Here is a 19112-nt window from a genome sequence, read left to right as displayed (position 1 = left end):
AAACTGGCCAGTCATGGTGGTGTGCACCTGTAATCCCAGCTACACGGGAGGCTGAGGTAGGAGAATTGCTTGAACCCAGGAGTCAGAAATTGCAGTAATCTGAGATTGTGCCACTGCACTCCAGCCTGGGCAACAGAACAAGACTCCATCTCAAAAAAACAAATACATAAAAAGTATAAATAAAAACAAAAACATTAGCTGTGTGTGGTGGTGTGCACCTGCAGTCCTAGCTACTCAGGAGGACTGCTTGAGCCCAGGAGTTCAAGGTTACGGGGAACCATGATCACAGCACTACACTCCAGCCTGGGTGACAGAGCGAGACTGTCTCTAAAAAAAGAAATCTTTGTCTCTCTCTAAACACATATGCACACACCTGAGTCAGTTTTCCTAAGCAGCAAGGGAATGCCCAAGATGACAGAATGATGGCCTTACCTTGGGAGAGGCACTGGTTGGCCAAGGCCACCTGACCAGAATGCAGGTAGAGATTGAGACATGTGAAGATGCCCGTCAGGGAGGGGATGGTGATGAAGCAGTAGGCAACACAGGCCTAGGAGAAAGGGAGAAACATCAATGCTGGCAACACCACAGTGGCAGAATCATACTCCTGTTTTCATCCCTCATGTATTTCTCAGTAAAGAAACTTACAGTAGTGAATTTCCCCATTCTGAGCCCCAATTTTCCCCTCTTGTACAACTCTGCTCTGTCTGATCACCGTCTGGAAAGACGGGGGTGTAAGGGGAGTGAGTGATAATGCAGGAAAAACAAACCCTCACCCATCATCATAGGAAGTAAATAGGTAGCACCTGAGAAACAGCAGTTTAAACCAATTATTTAAAAATAAGGAGGTAATCAGAAGCAGTTGCTAAAGAGTTTGAGATGGCTGAGGAAAGAGGAGCAAGGTGACAAAGGGCAGAGCCAGGATGCTTATTTTTTACTGTCATCTTTTCAGTATGTTTTCATGTTTAAAAACACAGACACATACTGCTTTCTTAAAGTTTTGAACTGGGCTGGGTGCAGTGGCTCACACCTGTCATCTTAACACTCTGGGAGGCTGAAGCAGGAGGATCACTTGAGGCCAGGAGTTCGAGACCAGCATGGGCAACCTAGTGAGACTCCCCTCCCCCATCCCTACAAAAAGCACAAAAAAATTAGCTGGGCATGGTGGTTATAGTGAACTATGATGGTGCCACTGCACTCCTGCCTGGGTGACAGAGCAAGACTCTGTCTCCAAAATAAATAAATGAATGAACAGATACATAAATTTTGAGTAGCATTACATCTGATAAAATAATATTTTTCAAAGCTGAATCAGGCTGGGCATGGTGGCTCACACCTGTAATCCCAGCACTTTAGGAGGCTGAGGCAGGCAGATCACTTGAGGATAGGAGTTTGAAACCAGCCTGGCCAACGTGGTGAAACCCCATCTCTACTAAAAATACAAAAAAATTAGCCAGGCATGTTGGTGGGCATCTGTAATCCCAGCTACTTGGGAGGCTGAGGGGAAGAATCACTTGAACCCAGGAGGCAGAGGTTGCAGTGAGCTGAGATCACACCACTGCACTCCAGCTCGGGCGACAAGAGAAAAACTCCATCTCAAAAAAAAAAAAATAAGGTTGAGCATCATTATCATCTAGAGAAAAAAGCCTTTTCAGTTATAAGCACAATATTATTATACATATTTTTATATTTTATAATGTTATAAACTATGTGTTATATTAGTATTATATTAAATGAAAGCTAGTTCAGCTGGCACATAAACATGCAGCTCCATCACTCATTTACCTTCCCCACAACACATATTAAAATTCAGACTCTTTTTTTTTTTTTTTTGAGACAGAGTTTCGCTCTTGTTACCCAGGCTGGAGTGCAATGGCGCGATCTCGGCTCACCGCAACCTCCGCCTCCTGGGTTCAGGCAATTCTTCCTGCCTCAGCCTCCTGAGTAGCTGGGATTACAGGCACGCGCCACCGTGCCCAGCTAATTTTTTGTATTTTTAGTAGAGACGGGGTTTCACCATGTTGACCAGGATGGTCTCGATCTCTTGACCTCGTGATCCACCCGCCTCGGCCTCCCAAAGTGCTGGGATTACAGGCGTGAGCCACCGCGCCCGGCCCTTTTTTTTTTTTTGAGACGGAGTTTCGCTCTTGTTACCCAGGCTGGAGTGCAATGGCGCGATCTTGGCTCACCGCAACCTCCGCCTCCTGGGTTCAGGCAATTCTCCTGCCTCAGCCTCCTGAGTAGCTGGGATTACAGGCACGCGCAACCATGCCCAGCTAATTTTTTGTATTTTTAGTAGAGACGGGGTTTCATCATGTTGACCAGGATGGTCTCGATCTCCTGACCTCGTGATCCACCCACCTCGGCCTCCCAAAGTGCTGGGATTTCAGGCGTGAGCCACCGCGCCCGGCCTAAAATTCAGACTCTTTTAACCATTTCTCTTGAAAACATTAAGAAAACGGATCATCCCATAGATACAGGGAAAAATAAAATTAATCTGAAAAATCAATAGTAAACCATTCTTATCATAACACACTTGTCTTTTTCTGGGAAGAGTAATTTAGTAACCTGCAAACTAAACAGATCACTGGAGTTCAAAGTCTGACAGTCCTTATCTTGAGAACGTACCCGGACAAACGCAGCCGTCTTTCTGGAATGATTTCCTTTCATTACTTTTCTCGTCTCCATTGCCAACCGGTTTACACTCTGAATTTGTGAATAAAATAGAAATGCTAATGAAGTAATGGCCAATTCAGATGAATGTCTTCCACAGAGATTTGAACATTAACTACATACAGGTCAATGAGAACAAGCTTTCTAGGACCAAGACTGGTTAGCACCAAACCCTGAAACGCCAAAGGGGTCATCAGGCTTGATCCCATCATGGCTTGAGCAAGTATCTATGTTTGTCATGCCTTTTGATCAGCATTTTAAATGACCATTTTCTGGCTTAACAAATAGCTGGGGTTCACTTTCTCCATTTCCAAAAATCCCACCGCACCAAAGTTTAAGAATTTAGAGATCTTGGGCCAGGTGCCTGTGGCTCATGCCTATAATCCTAGAACTTTGGGAGGCAGAGGTGGGTGGATCACCTGAGGTCAGGAGTTCAAGACCAGCCTAACCAACATGGTGAAACCCCATCTTTACTAAAAATACAAAAATTAGCTGGGCATGTGTCTGTAATCCCAGCTACTCAGGAGGCTAAGGCAGGAAAATGGCTTCAACCTGGGAGGCAGAGGTTGTAGTAAGCCGAGATCGCACCATTGCTCTCCAGCCTGAGCAACAGAGCAAGACTCTGCCTCAAAAAAAATAATAATTTAGAGATCTTAAGAGACACTTCCAAAGCACACCACTTAGACAATCAGACCACACCATTCAGCTATACAATACCAACAATAAGAACAATAATGATAGTAGCCACATCATCACTTACAGTGTTCCAAGAGCTACACATTTATTGGTTCACTTAAGCTTCATAATTCCAGGGTGGAAACTATTACCTCCACTGTTTTCCAGATAAAGTTTCCACATTTAGGTCTTAAGTTTAGTTGTGCTAAATAACTTGCTAACCAGCCAACAAATACATACAAAAGTTATTTTCCTTGAATAGACATGAAGTAATGAAAGAACCTTAGGGGAACAAAAAAAAGTATTATTTTTCTTTCAATTTATATATATACATTTTCTTCAAATGGCTATCAAGTTGTTAGAGCATAAACACATAAGCTGTCTGATCCTACAGACAGCTTTTTTTTTTTTTTGAGATGCAGTCTCCCTTTCTCACCCAGGCTGGAGTGCAGTGGCATGATCTCTGCTTACTGCAACCTCCACCTCCCAGGTTTAAGCAATTCTCCTGCCTCAGCCTCTCAAGGAGATGGGATAACATGTGCCTGCCATCACACCTAGCTAATTTTTGTATTTTTAATAGAGAAAGGGTTTCACCATGTTGGCCAAGCTGGTCTCGAACTCCTGACCTCAAATGATCTGCCAGCTTCAGTCTCCCAAAGTGCTGGGATTACAGGCATGAGCCGTCATGCCTAGACTGAACCTAACTTCTTAATAAACAGGCTGTTATTAATTCTTCTGGTCTGCAGGCATCATAAAATGTTAGAGAGAGACCATGATCCAAAAAAGTTGGGAACCTCTTGTTAGGTAGAAGGGGCTTTCTCTGGTTAGATTTCTGTAACTAATCGGTGTAAATCACTAAACTCTGTTGCTGGCATGGAGAAATGAGAAAATGGAAATCTCACAGAAAAAGAGATCAATAAAACCAAGTTGTAAGTTTATTAACCTCTAAGAAATTACTTTTCATATCATAGAGAACAGTAACAGAACAGGGTCAGAAGAATCCCAGATTAAGGCTGGGCACAGTGGCTCATGCCTGTAATCCCAGCATTTGGGAGGCCAAGGGAGGAGGATTACCAGATGCAAGGAATTTGAGACCAGCCTGGGTAACGTAGTGAGACCCCATCTCTCAAAAAAAATTAAAAAATGAAAACAGCCAGGCATGGTGGCTCAAGCTGATAGTACCAGCTACTTAGGAGCCTGAGGCAGGAGGATTCCTTGAGCCCAGGAGTTCAAGGCAATGGTGAACTATGATTGTGCCACTGCACTCTAGCCTGGATGACAGAGTGAGACCCTGTCTCTAATAAAATAAAATAAAAATAAATGATTGGGATGTAGATGATCAACAAATACTTATTGAGAGAAGAAACTAATGAATGAAAATCCTTACATGAATCAACTGCACAAGAACAGGCTCCAGATTGCAAAACATCGACCTGGACTCAACGTAAAAACTCAGCTGTTGTTCAAAATCACGGCCAAAGGATACCTAGAATCAAGGAGAAAGACGCTGAAAGGGACAGTGGTCTTTTTAGAGGGAACACAAGCGAACATGGTATGACTGAAATATTATTGCCACCTCATCTTTATGACGTGGGCAGTGGACTGGAACATAAGAAGTCAAAGGGCATAAAGCAGGAGCTCAGGGTGTAAACAGAATTTTCCAGGCTGCAAAGGAAACCACTGGAAAGGGAATAATGGGATTTTGTTTGTCAGCTGTGGCCTTTTCACAGAACATAAATGTGGTTATTGGGGGCCATTTGTCAGAAGGTTTGCTATCGTAACGGTCACACCTTTCTGCTTTCTGATGGGGACCCAACCTCGGCAGCTCACTGGTGGCTACAGGGGCCATAGATGGAAGTCTGTCCACCATTAAACACCCCCTCTTCTCCTATTTCTTCAGATTTATGAACAGCTCATTAGTAAGAAAAACTTTACTGCTACATCAATTATTTTTGTCCAGATGAGATTTAACATCACTATTTCCATTACAGCTATCATGTTTCATATCTAATTGCCTTATATTCTTTTCCATAACTCGGTAACTTTCAGACAATGCCATAAAAAGATAAATACCACATGATGAGTACATAAAGCAAGGGCCAAGGAAAGTGACCTGGGGAAATCCATAGATCTGTTTCCTAACGAAGGAATTAAAAGGCTAATCCTGAATTTTCATCAAAATTGATGTTTCACCCAGAGTCAAGTGGACTAATCAACCCACATTATTTAACAAGTCAGAATTTCAAGGTTATTTTCAAAGTGATCTTCTCATTTTCATCTCGGTCAACTTTGGTCCTGACTTTTCTATTCAAATAGGAGATACTGGCAGCAGTTGGCATTTTGGCTTAGAGCACCCAGAATTAAGGCAAAGATTTTTCAGGCTGGGATAGTATCATGGTGGGATGTTCCCAGAGGAGGATGTTCCCAAAGGAATCCCTCCCACTCTGCTTGCCCTTCTGCAATGTCTCTGTGGACCAACTCCATCAAGAGGCAGAGCCTCTTCCCCTCTAGACTGGCCCTGTGACTTGCTTTGACCGACAGATTGCAGTAGAATGAGGTAGGAGGTTACTCTGTGATTTCTCTTTTTTTTTTTTTTCTTTTTTCAAGACAGAGTTTTGCTCTTGTTGCCCAGGCTGGAGTGCAGTGACATGGTCTTGGCTCACTGCAACCTCTGCCTCCCCTGTTCGAGCTATTCTTCTGCCTCAGCCTCCCGAGTAGCTGGGATTACAGGCATGCACCACCATGCCTGGCTAATTTTCTATTTTTAGTAGAGATGGGGTTTCACCATGATGGTTAGGCTGGTCTTGACCTCCTGATCTCCGGTGATTCACCTGCCTTAGCCTCCCAAAGTGCTGGGATTACAGGCGTGAGCCCCCACACCCAGCCTCACTGTGTGATTTCTAAGCCTTGGCCTTAAAATGCCTGGCTGCTTCTGTCTGTGCCTTCAAAGAAGCCAGCAACAAGTAAGCCCCAGCCCATGTCCAGCACCAAAGCCCTGAAGAAAAGAACAAGGCCACTGTGGATCCTCCAGCCCAATCGAGCCATACCACACTGCCTGCGGCAGCCTGGTTACCAAACTGATCCACAGAGTTTAAGAACTAATAAAAAAACTCATGCTGCGCGCAGTGGCTCAGGCCTGTAATCCCAGCACTTTGGGAGGCTGAGGTTGGAGGACTGTTTGAAGCCAGGAGTTGGAAACAAGCCCGGGCAATATAGCGAGACCCCCGTCTCAATGCCCTCAAAAAAACCCAACCAAAAAAAGCCCTGTTATTTAAAGCCACTAAGTTTTGGGATGAGCTGTTACTCAGCCATGGATAAGTAAAACAGATGGGGAGCAGATATCTGGCGTTCTGCCTGCCCAGCATAGCTTCCATCCCCATCTGATGATGCATAAACCGCTTCAGGGCACCCTTTCTTTCCACTCTCAGTCCTCCCAACTCAGGTCACCCAGGTGTGCTTGGGGCTGCGACCCAAGTTAATCCAAAGAAACTCGATCCCAGGACTTTGCTGGAGCCCCTCCTGCTGGGCTGCAGAGCTGCAGGGAATGGAAACCTGGAGCTGGGGTGTGGTGAACCCTCCGGAGCTGGAAGCCAGCAAGGCAGACAGAGCCCAGGGATAAAGACAGACAGGGAAGGCAGGTCCTGATGACATCGCGGAGACCCTGAGACTGGCTGCTTCTTCAGTAGAGTTCCAATCCCTTGGACTTTTTGTTACATGATTCAAAAAATCCCTCCTCCCATACCCCCCACCCCACCCACCCTTTTCCTCTTAAGTCAATTTGTCTTGGCTGTCTTTGCCCCCAGGGGAGTCCTGGCTAATGTAAGATGTTTTCTGATTTCATCTTATCTCACTAAGAATGAAAAGTACCAGAGAACATAATGTTAACTGCTTTCGCCAGAATAAGGATAAACAATTACATCACACTTCCCAAGTGCACCGAAACTTCTTCCCTAATACTTACCATTTTTATAAATCCATTAATCAAATATGACAGCATTCTTTTCTCATCCTCAAGAGTGAGTGCACTAAAATCAATAATTGTACATAATTAACACTGAGGTAACAAATGAAAGTTTCTAAAAAAAAAAAAAAATACACAAGGGGTTAGTAATTTAACAGCTAAGAATATTTTGCATTTTCTAGATTAAAAAAACTCCCAACAGGCTGTTTATTTTTCCTTTGATAAAAACACATAATCATGATTAACACAATTTAAATGTGTTTCTCATCTCCCTCAAAGATGCTGTTCTCAAGATATATTTATTAACAAGAAAAGAAAAGGTAACTTTCACTTCTCTGGAACTTGGGCAGCAAGGTCTAACATCAAATTTTGTATTTCAAGGAAATTTCACTTAATATTTTATTACAAAAAATTTTCAGTGGGATGTGCTGGTTCACACCTGTAATCTTAGCACTTAGGAAGGCAGAGGTAACAGGTTTGTTTGAGCCTAGGAGTTGGAGACCAGCCTGGGCAACACGATGAGACTCCATTCTCCCCTAAAAGGAAACAAATATTTCCAAGGTACAGCAAAGTTGAACGAATTTTCCAGTAAACACTCATATACCCACCATCGAGATCCTGCCATCACCATTTTACTTGCTTTACCACATAATTATCCATTTCCCTCTCCATCCATCAATCCGTCTTATTTTTTTGATATATCATAAAGTAAATCTCAGGTCTCAGTTGCTTCTATTTAATAGGAAATTTAACACAAATATAAATTTAAAAAGTCAAATCATTAGTTTTGATTATACTTGTGAAGGCCTATCAATAGTTTCCCAAATTTATTTTAAAAAAAATTTTAAGGACCCAGAGAAAACAGAATCAAGGTTTTTGCTTGTTCTTGGGGAAAATGTTTTAGCAAAGATTGGCCACTGTCCTCCAATAGGAATGCCCACTTTGTTCTTTTTTTGTGTGGGTTTTTTTTTTTTTTTTTTTGAGATGGAGTTTCCCTCTTGTTGCCCAGGCTAGAGTTGAATGGCGTAATCTTGGCTCACTGCAACCTCCGCCTCCAAGATTCAAGCGATTCTCCTGCCTTAGTCTCCCAAGTAGCTGGGATTACAGACATGTGCCACTATGCCCAGCTAATTTTTTTTTTTTTTAAGTAGAGATGGGGTTTTGCCACGTTGGTCAGGCTGATCTCAAACTCCCGACCTCAGGTGATCCACCTGTCTTGGCCTCCTAAAGTGCTGAGATTACAGGCATGAGATAGTGCACCTGGCCCCACTTTGTTCTTAGAACAACATTCCCCAGCCTCCTTCCCAGCTAGGGAGGGCTATGGGACCATTCCGGACAATGGGATGTGAACACAAGTGATGTGTGAGCCTTCCCAGATTTGTCCCTAAGAGAAAGCTGCTGTTCCCCAATGCCCACAGTCTGAAATATGAACATGGTCAAGATAGATCAGCTTCCAGGAAGAAGACAAGGACAATACCCCAAAAAGATTGGCAGAACAATAAGACAGAAATAACCTGGGTCCCTGGATGATGTTTGAAAGAACAGCTGCCCAACCCCTACCTTCTGGTCTGTCTACTATGCATAATTTTAAGAGATAAATCAACCTTCTATTTTACTTAAGCCAAAACCCAATATCCATGAATCTAAGTGCCTTTCTGGATGCTTTTTGTGTCTTTATTTCTATTTTTGTCCAACTAAAGTCTACTGGTTCCATTTTTATAAATGTCTGGACACTCTGATTTTCATAACTACCCATGAATTTGAAAGCACAAAGAAACATAAAAGTAAAGATTCTAAAATGCAGAGAAAACAAAGAAGAAATATAATTCATCTTGTTGATGGTTAAGTTCCAAAACAATTTTTCTCCATTCTTGTAACATTTTCCAGTAAATCAAGCTGCCGTGTTTAAAAATTCTCTGGGGACTAAAATTTCAGCCACAAATAAGCAGGAATTACCCTAAGCACAGTCAAATGAAAACATATTTAAAAAATAAACAAACAAAAACCAGAAAGCAAAGCAGTGATTATTCAGTCTTTGACTGAAAGGTAACGCCTGTGGCTAGGTCTCAGCCTCAAGTATACCAAGGAAATAAAGTCAGTTTCATTTGAATTTCAAATAATTGGCTAAAAAAGAGATAAAACTGAAAGGCTATGTTACTGGATGAGTAAGCTCATTATTATACTATCTGCTGCTTTCAGAAATCTCCAAGAGACATGGAGTTTGAGTTCACTTGAATGAAACCAGCTTTTTACCCATAACAGAAATTTCTTTCTAACAACATCTGCCACAATGCATTCTCAGGAAGGTTATCCTCAGCCTTCTTCCTCTCCTGGACTGGAATGTCCTCATTAGCAAGAATCTTAATATACCTAATAAAGTAATATTATTCACAGTGGCAGCTTAAAACAGTCATTCCCTAATGTTCTTTTAGGTGGCATTAAGACCCAATCCATGTTACATTTCAGCTCTAAGTATGGCTTACTTGACGGAGTCATGCATAGTCTTGCAAACGTGCAAAAGGGCATTCAAAATGACTGGGTCCTTGGTGGGCTCTTGCTGATGCCTAGGAGACATTTAAAGATAAAAGTCAAAGCTATTTCCTGGATTCAGTTCTCATCCACTGTAGACAGTTGAAAAGCAGCAAATTATCCAGCTGGCATTTCGCCCAGCCTGGTTTACCAGTAATGAGCCAGGTTCTGGTTGTCTCAGAATTTTTTTTAACTTTTAAGACAGAGTCTCACTCTGTTGCCCTGGCTGGAGTGCAGTGGTGTGACCTCAGCTCACTGCAGCCTCTGCCTCCTGGGTTCAAGTGATCTCCTGCCTCAGCCTCCCGAGTAGCTGGGACTAAAGGAGTCCAGCTAATTTTCGTATTTTTGGTAGACACAGGGTTTCACCATGTTGGGCAGACTGGTCTTCAACTCCTGGCCTCAGGTGACCCGCCGCCTAAGCCTCCCAAAGTGCTGGGATTACAGGCATGAGCCACTGTGCCTGGCCCAAATTCTTTTTTTTTTTGAGACGGAGTTTCGCTCTTGTTACCCAGGCTGGAGTGCAATGGCGCGATCTCGGCTCACCGCAACCTCCGCCTCCTGGGTTCAAACAATTCTCCTGCCTCAGCCTCCTGAATAGCTGGGATTACAGGCATGTGCCACCATGCCCAGCTAATTTTTTGTATTTTTAGTAGAGACGGGGTTTCATCATGTTGACCAGGATGGTCTCGATCTCTTGACCTCGTGATCCACCCGCCTCGGCCTCCCAAAGTGCTGGGATTACAGGCGTGAGCCACCGCGCCCGACCTGTCAGAATTCTTTAAATAACAAGTTCGCTCTTCTACACACATGATAACTTATCTGCAAAATCATGGGAAAACTGTTCCCTTTCCTAAACCAGGCAGGCTAAGGGCAAACCTAGTTTGTTTGTTTTACTAGCCTTCTCGTACCTTCTGAAGCTGCTCACAACCTGTCTGTCACTGTGTTCTTAATAGGTACATTTTGCCAGGCAAAAGTATTCATTTGGTTTTTCAAATAATGTAAGAGGACAAACTCTTCTAACAAATCTTTAGGTAAGTAAATTAGGTATTTTTATTCTAAGCATATTAATTAGGAATTAATATTAATCCTTAGGAATAAATTAATCTTTTAGAAAGATGACAAGAAAAGCTTAAAACATCTGAGCAATATCAAACTCAATTTTCCACACTGAACTATATCTATGTATTTAATAAAGTAACTTTAGCTTTTTTTTTTAACTTAACCTTGTCCTAAAAAATAATATACTATACATGAAATTACATTAAATAAACTAGTTATACACTGCCTAATACATTTAAAATCAATATATAACTTTAAAAATAAAAACAGGCCGGGTGCAGTGGCTCATGCCTATAATCCCAGCACTTTGGGAGGCCACAGGGGCGGATCACCTGAGGTCAGGAGTTTGAGACCAGCCTGGCCACCACGGTGAAACCCCATCTCTACTGAAAATACAAAAAAATGAGCCAGGTGTGGAGGTGGGCACCTGTAATCCCAACTACTCAGGAGGCTGAGGCAGGAGAATTGCTTGAACCCGGGAGGCAGAGGTTGCAGTAAGCCAAGATCACGCCACTCCACTCCAGCCTGGGTGACAGAGCAGAACTCTGCCTCAAAAATAAAAATAAAAATAAATAAAAATAAAACCCTAGCTAGGTGAGGTGGCTCATACCTATAATTCCAGCACTTTGGGAGGCTGAGGCGGGTGGATGGCTTGAGCCCAGGAGATCAAGACCAGCCTGGGCAACAAAGAGAGATCCAATCTCTACAAAAAATACAAAAATCAGCTGGGTTGTGGTGGCGCACATCTGTAGTCTCAGCTACCTGGGAGGCTGAGGCAGGATGATCACCTGAGTATGAGGAGGTTGAGGCTGCAGTGAACCATAATTGTGCCACTGCACTCCAGCCTGGATGACAGAGTGAGACCTTGTCGCAAAACAAAAACAAAAAAACACATTTTTTCCATGTACCACCTTAAAAATATTTCATGTAGCACTAGCAGTAGGGCAGTTTTGGGAAACACAAGCTTAACCCGAAAAATGAAAAGAACTAAATTTAATTTTTTTTCTTTTTTGTTAAAGAGCTAAATTTGAAAACTGATCACAAATTAGTCAGCCACATAACTAAACAATGAAGATGCACACCTTTCTAGCACCAGTGCCGTCCTAAGTATGTATGCCCTGATTTTTATCCTTAAAAATGTTACTCTCAAGGGAATTTATCAAAACACTCTTCCTTCTAAAAATCTTATCAAAGTAAAATGGAGCTGCTGGCCAGGCTCATAACACTTGCTAGTCTGTCTTCTTAAACAGGAATTACAAACTTTTATCATGACTCCTGCTTTTAATGTGGCTTTCCTTCCAGTGTGGTTTTCTGTATGAAATATGTACACGTCATTAGGCTTCAAGGTGCAAGAATTGATTTTTTTATCAACAGGTTTCATTCACAAGGGCACTGAGAATCATGGCTTCTGCGCACGGCGTTGCACTCACTTGATAAAGGCTTCCATGATGCATTTGCAAACCTCCACCCGCACGCTCTCTTTTTGGAACATGTCCAGAAACGGCAGAAATTTTTCCTATAAATAAAACAAGCACTCTATATGCAAATGACACACGTTATTGGAAGGACGGAATGTGTGGGTTCTTTTTCTATGGAGGTCAAAAAAAGCAGAACAAAGCTTCACTCTCTGAGTTGGGTCAGAGGAGGACTCCTCTGAAATCAGGGAGAGGACCTGACTGGGCTTTGAAAATGCTGTTATGGGGCTGGGCACAGTGGCTCACACCTATAATCCCAGCACTTTGGGAGGCCAAGGAGGGTGGATCACTTGAGGCCAGGAGTTTGAGACCAGGCAGGCCAACATGGTGAAACCCCGTCTCTACTAAAAACACAAAAATCAGCCAGGTGTGATGGTGCATGCCTGTAGTCCCAGCTACTTGGGAGGCTGAGGCAGGACAATTGCTTGAACTTAGGAGGTGGAGGTTGCAGTGAACCAAGATTGCTCTGCTACACTCCAGCCTGGGCAACAGAGCAAGACTCTGTCTCAAAAATAAATAAACAAACAAAGAAAATAAAATTAAAAGCTGTTACTATTAAAACAACTTATATGCGTTCCAGGGATTGGTGCTGGGACCACTTAACAATTTGGTGAGCCATCCAGGCAACTTTTGACAACCATAAGCTTTTCCGGGCAGCAAAACGCAAGGCAGACTTCAGTCTTTTATGATTATATTTATGAGCAATGGAAGAAGAACCGGAGTAGAGATGTTCAGAGATGGCCTCTAAATTGGACTGCCTGGCTCCGACCCCCAACCTCGGTGACTGTGTGGCTGTAAGTAAGTTACTCTACCTCTTCCTGCATCAGTTTTCTTATCTGTAAAGTGGGAATATAATAGTTGCTCCCTATCTGCGATTTTGTTTTCCATAGTTTCAGTTGCCCTCGGTTAATCGCCATCTGAAAATATTCAATAGAAAATTCTAGAAATAAGCAATTCATTCATTTTATTTTTTATTGTATTGAGTATTTGTTTGAGACAGAGTCTCGCTCTGTTGCCCAGGCTCAAGTGCACTGGTGCAATCTCAGCTCACTGCAACCTCCACCTCTGCCAAGAGATTCTCCTGCCTCAGGCTCCCCCTATAGGCACGCACCACCACACCTGGCTAATTTTTTGTATTTTTAGTAGAGATGGGGTTTCACCACATTGACCAGGCTGGTCTGGAACTGGTGGTCTCAGGTGATCTACCTGCCTCTGATAGTGCTGGGATTACAGGCATGAGCCACCATGCCCAACCTCATTCATTTTAAATTGTATGTTGCTCAGAGTAATGTGATTAAATCTCCTGCTATACTGCTCTGTGCTGTCCAGGTTGTGAGTCATCCCTTTGTCCAGTGTCTCCACATGTAGATGCTATCCGCTTGTTAGTCATTTAGTAGCTGTCTTGGTCACTGGATTGACTGAGGGTATCGCAGTGCTTTTTGTTCAAAGAACATTTATTTTACTTAATAATGGCCCTAAAGTGCAAGAGTAGCATAGGTATGTATTTATAGGATAAACATAGTATACACAGGACTCAGTACTATCTGTGGTTTCAGGCATCTCCTGGTGGTCTTGGAACATATCCCCCTTGGATAACAAGGCACTACTACAGTAATAACTCCCACTTCCCTGTGATGGTATGAAACTGATGGGAGGCAATGCATGTAAAGTCCCAGCACGGTGCTTGGAGTGTGGTATATGTCCAATGAATATTAGCTGCTATGATTAAAATCAAAAATCTTACAATCTGTGAGCATACGTAAATGGGACCTGGGAGAGGGAAGTGAAGGATGAGACAGAAAATGTTATTATACAGAGAATAACCTAGATTTCTACTTGCCCAGGGCACTGAGCAAACTCAAACACACATTGCAGGATATTTTAAATTTTTGAGGCAATCATGGTAAATCTCAATTGTCAGACACTGAAACAACTACTAGCTCAATGTATTTCACAGTTTCAACATTAGACTGTGTGATGAAAAAACAAGTGCCCTGTGAAAATCACCGTGGAAGAGCAAAGGAAGAGGAGGCTGTCCAAAGTATTTGGAAGGTTGGAGAAGGTGTGTAATGCCCCACAGAGCACATATCCCATTAGTAAGTAAGGAATGAAACAGAAATAATATTTTTCTTTCAGTTTTAGTGTATTATGTTTTCAAATACTGCTTAAATTGTTAGGACATAAATACTTAAGTTGATCAGACCAAACTACTTTATAAAAGGAACTGCTGAATATTTCTTTTGGCCTCGGGCATCATGAAAACATTACTGAGACAATGAGAACCTCTGAGCCAGGTACCAATTTCCAAAGATAATTAAGAAATGCTACTTACCACTGAGAAAAGAACTGAGAAGTCATGGAAGTAGGCAATAACTTTCTTAATTATTAACTGAAGCTGTAAAACAAACAAATAAAAATCTTACTTTTAAAACCTTAATGTTTAAATATTTATTTCTGGTTCACAATCTCTCCTGAAAACCTTAATTTTTTTTTTTTTAAATTACAACTACAATATGGTAAGACTGAATTGTTCGACAACAAATGGCGAACTGGGCTTAGGGTAGGTTCTGTCTCAGTCTAAGTTTGCCCAATGACTCTGAACATCCTACTTTGTAGTCCTGGGGAAGTAACTGAGTCTCAGTCTCAGCTTCCTCATCTGTGAACTGGAAGTCAAAGCAGTAGGGACTCAATGAAATGATCTGAGGAAAGTGCTGAGTGTAGTGCCCACTCTATTGTTATTCCTTGAATAGTGGGGAAACTTTTTCTATAAACGTACTCAACACTTATTTTAGTGCAAAAGCAGCCATTGCCAACATTAAATGAACATGCATGAAAAGAATCTGTGCCAATAAAATATTCACAAGAACAAGTGGCAGGCTATATACAGCCTATGGCCTGCAGTTGGCCAATCCCTATTCTAGCTCATCTATCGTGGCCCTGTGTGTCTTGATTACTTCATTGGAGAGGATCTGGACAGAATTTGCTGGTAGAGTCAAAGGCCAAGGTGTTACCCAGGGATGGCTGTACAGTCTATGAGGTCTGTCTCAAAAATGCCCAGATACTGATGGTTACCGCCCCCACCCTGAGATGCACACTCCAGACTGAAAGATCCAGGAGAACCAAGGATGATGTTTCTAAATAAAATAGAACTCCCTATTCCCGGCTGCTATCAAGATACTGACAATTTGTTTACACTAAAAAAAACCTGCTGTTTCAATAATTTCCAAAGAAAATCTCTCATGTTCTAAAAACAGAACATGAAGAACATTATGTGCCCATTTCATAATTAGGCAGCTTACTAGGTCAGTCAAGCAAAACACTAATAAAGGACTTCAAAACTTCATCATGAACAATGCTCCAAGGCAATGCTGTCTGGTTAAACTAGTTTCTGAAGCACAGAAACTATTTTATGCTGCTAAGTTCAAGCAATTCTCCTGCCTCAGCCTCCTAAATTCTTACCTAAAGGAAGACAATTCTTGTCTTTACGGTGATAGCTGCAAAATAGTGATTTTTCCATTCTACCATTTCTTTCACATTTCTCAATCTGCTCATCTATTTATCTATTCATCATAAGGATGGACTCTTGGATTCCTATTTTACTCAATGGACTATAATCCATTACTGTCCTAATTTCATTTGATACTCAAATTGGGAGCCAGTGAGAGCCCCTTCAAGATTATCTTTTTTTTTTTTTCTTTTGAGATGGAGTCTGGCTCTGTCACCCAGGCTGGAGTGCAGTGGTGCAATCTCGGCTGACTGCAACCTTCACCTCCCGGGTTCAAGTGATTCTCCTGCCTCAACCTCCTGAGTAGCTGGGATTACAGGTGTGAGCCACCGCGCCCAGCCTCAAGCTACTCTTATACCCTTTTCACATATTCCCATTAGTGGGTTTTTTTTTTGAGACCGTGTCTCTCTCTCTCTCACCCAGGCTGGAGTGCTTACTGCAACCTTGGCCCCCAAGGCTCAAGTGATCCTCCCACTGTACCATCCCAGGTAGACAGGACTATCAGTGTGCACCACCATGCCAGCTAATTTTTATATTTTTTGTAGAGATGGAGTTTCACCATATCACCCACACTGGTCTTGAACTAAGTGATCTGCCCTCCTTGGCCTCCCGAAGTGCTGGGATTAAGGTATGAGCCACCACACCTGGCCTCACAAATGGGATTAAGGTATGAGCCACCACACCTGGCCTCACTGAACTCTTTAGAAGCAAAATGTGACATAGTGTATGCAACTTATTAACAAATGGTGAAAAAAATGTACACACATACATGTATATATGTATATGTGTGAACATGGGTGAACAATAAAGCATATGTGGTGAAATATTAATAGATAGTGAATTTTGGTAAAGAATAATAGGAATTCTTTGAGCTTTAACTTTCCAATAATCTTAAATTCATTTCCACATAAGAAGCTGATTTATGGCCAAGCATGGTGGCTCACACCTGTAATCCCAGCACTTGGGAAGGCCAATGTGGGCAGACCGCTTGGGCCCAGGAGTTTGAGACCAGCCTCGGCCACATGGGAAGACCCCATCTCTATAAAAATACCAAAAAAAAAAAAAAAAAAATTAGCTGGGCATGGTGGCACATACCAGTAAATAAATTGTCTCAAAAAAAGAAAAAAAAAAGTCGATTTAACTAAAAATACAATTTATTTACTGGTGACAACAATGATGACAACGCTTATTCAGCATTTATTACGTGCCAGGCCACTGTGTAAGGGCTTCACTTCATCCTTGCAGTATAACTCTCAGGGTAGCACTATTACTATCCCATTTCACAGGTGAGAAATCTGGGGCACAACGAGGTTCAGTAACTGATCAAAGGCCACACAGATAGGATATGGCAGAGCTAGGATTCAAACACAGGATTATCTGCCTTTACAGCCTAACCCATGCAACATGCCTATTTATTTATTTATTTATTTATTTATTTTGAGACAGAGTCTTGCTTTGTCACCCAAGCTGGAGTGCAGTGGCGCAATCTCAGCTCACCGTAACCTCCATCTCCCAGGTTCCAGCGATTCTCCTGCCTCAGCCTCCTGAGTAGCTGGACTACAGCACGTGCTACCACTCCTGGTTAATTTTTTGTATTTTTAGAAGAGACGGGGTTTCACCATGTTAGCCAGGATGGTCTCGATCTCCTGACATCATGAGCCTCCCTCTTGGCCTCCCAAAGTGCTGGGATTACAGGCGTGAGCCACTGCTCCCAGCCTGTGCCTATTTAATTCAACAGAACAAAATTCCTAAGAATGTTGAAATGAGAAATGCAAATGTTACCTGGGGGTAGGAATCTTCAAATGCACGATCTGGAGTCATGTGCTTGATGACATCTGCCAAAACGGTATTCACCTCTCGTTTCTAAGAGAGGAAAAGGAACCAAACCTGTATTAGACACTGAATGGCAATCCCTGATGTTCCTGGGGGAAAGGACTAACGTATTCAGAATACATCACACATCTTCCAGGAAATCGTAAATATTCTGCTAAAAATAACAGAAGGGAGGAAAATCCCACTCAAATCACCTGGTCCAGTACCACAGCCCCACACCAAGTCAGGACTAAACACTGTTCTCAAAGGTTCTGGGGCTTTACATGGCCCCTGCTTTCCCTCAGTGGTGGTCAAATCGGCCACCCCTCTTTCTGCCTGCCTGTCCCAGGCCCTCCCTCAGGTGCCTGCAAAGAGAACAGTGAAGCACTGTGGGAAGAGCACAGGCTCCCCTTTACAAGCCGTCTGACCTAACTGCTCACTGTTCACTTTTGTCACCTATAGCAAGAGTCAGCTAACTGCAGCCCAATACAGCCCAGTGCCTGTTTTATTAAGGCCCACAAGCTAAGAATGCCTTTTAAGTCTCTATAATTAACTGCTGATTTACAGGAAATACTAAAGGTAGAAGAGCACATTAGACACCATCACAAGGATGCAATGGGAAAAAAATCTAGTCTTTGCAACTCTACAGGACAAAAGACCCAATTTCTTCAACAAATAAATTACACGGAAAGAAAGGGGCAGGAGAGGAGGAGATACATTGAGAGAGAATTTACACATCAGAAGTATCCTAAAATGCCTATTGCAATTTAGAAGCCTTATTTTCAACCGGATTTCAACAAATAAACTTAAAAAAAAAAATGAGACAATTGGGGAAATCAGAATATTGACTGGCATTTATGTTATTAAATGATTAGCAACTCGGCTGGGCTTGGTGGCTCACGCCTGTAATCCCAGCACTTTGGGAGGCCAAGGTGGGCAGACTGCTTGAGGTTAGGAGTTCAAGACCAGCCTGGTTAACATAAGGAAACCCTGTCTGTACCAAAAATAATTAAAATTAGCTGGGCATGGTGGCACGCACCAGTAGTCCCAGCAAATCAGGAGGCTGAGGCAGGAGAATTGCTTGAACCCGGGAGGTGGAGGTGGCAGTGAGCCGAGGTCACGCCATAGGACTCCAGCCTGGGTGACAGAGCGAGACTCCATCTCAAGAAAGAAAAAAAAAACTTAGTAATGAACAAATTTCCACCATAAGAGCAGAAAAAAAATTTAGTAACTTTTTTCCTTAGAATAATGTATTTAGATCTGGTTTAAGGAAGGGACCCTCCAACCTGGGCAATATAGCGAGACCTCATCTTTACAAGTAAAACAAAATTTAGCCAGGTGTGCTGGTGTGTTCCTGTGGTCCCAGATACTTGAGAAGCTGAGGCAGGAGGACTGCCCAAACCCAGGAGGTCAAGGCTGCAGTGAG

The 19112-nt window shown here is 42.6% G+C and overlaps 1 protein-coding gene across 2 annotated transcripts in view; it reads right to left on the bottom strand.

Annotated features, from left to right (window-relative positions):
• VPS35L (VPS35 endosomal protein sorting factor like) overlaps positions 1–19112 on the bottom strand; it is a 149126-nt gene that overhangs the window by 49342 nt on the left and 80672 nt on the right. For both annotated transcript variants that reach the window (XM_021672319.2, XM_064362545.1), the window contains exons 19-26: positions 17657–17737; positions 14702–14764; positions 12325–12410; positions 9790–9870; positions 7307–7370; positions 4733–4831; positions 2626–2703; positions 433–547 (exon numbers count right to left, since the gene is read on the bottom strand). In XM_021672319.2, coding sequence (XP_021527994.2) covers positions 433–547; positions 2626–2703; positions 4733–4831; positions 7307–7370; positions 9790–9870; positions 12325–12410; positions 14702–14764; positions 17657–17737 — 667 coding nt within the window. The remainder of the gene's footprint in view (positions 1–432; positions 548–2625; positions 2704–4732; positions 4832–7306; positions 7371–9789; positions 9871–12324; positions 12411–14701; positions 14765–17656; positions 17738–19112) is intronic.

This window comes from Aotus nancymaae, unplaced genomic scaffold, assembly GCF_030222135.1.
Source record: "Aotus nancymaae isolate 86718 unplaced genomic scaffold, 86718_ANA_hifiasm-v0.15.2.pri h1tg000049l, whole genome shotgun sequence".
In the NCBI taxonomy this organism is placed as follows: domain Eukaryota; kingdom Metazoa; phylum Chordata; class Mammalia; order Primates; family Aotidae; genus Aotus; species Aotus nancymaae.
This window is presented reverse-complemented; position numbering and strand designations above follow the sequence as displayed.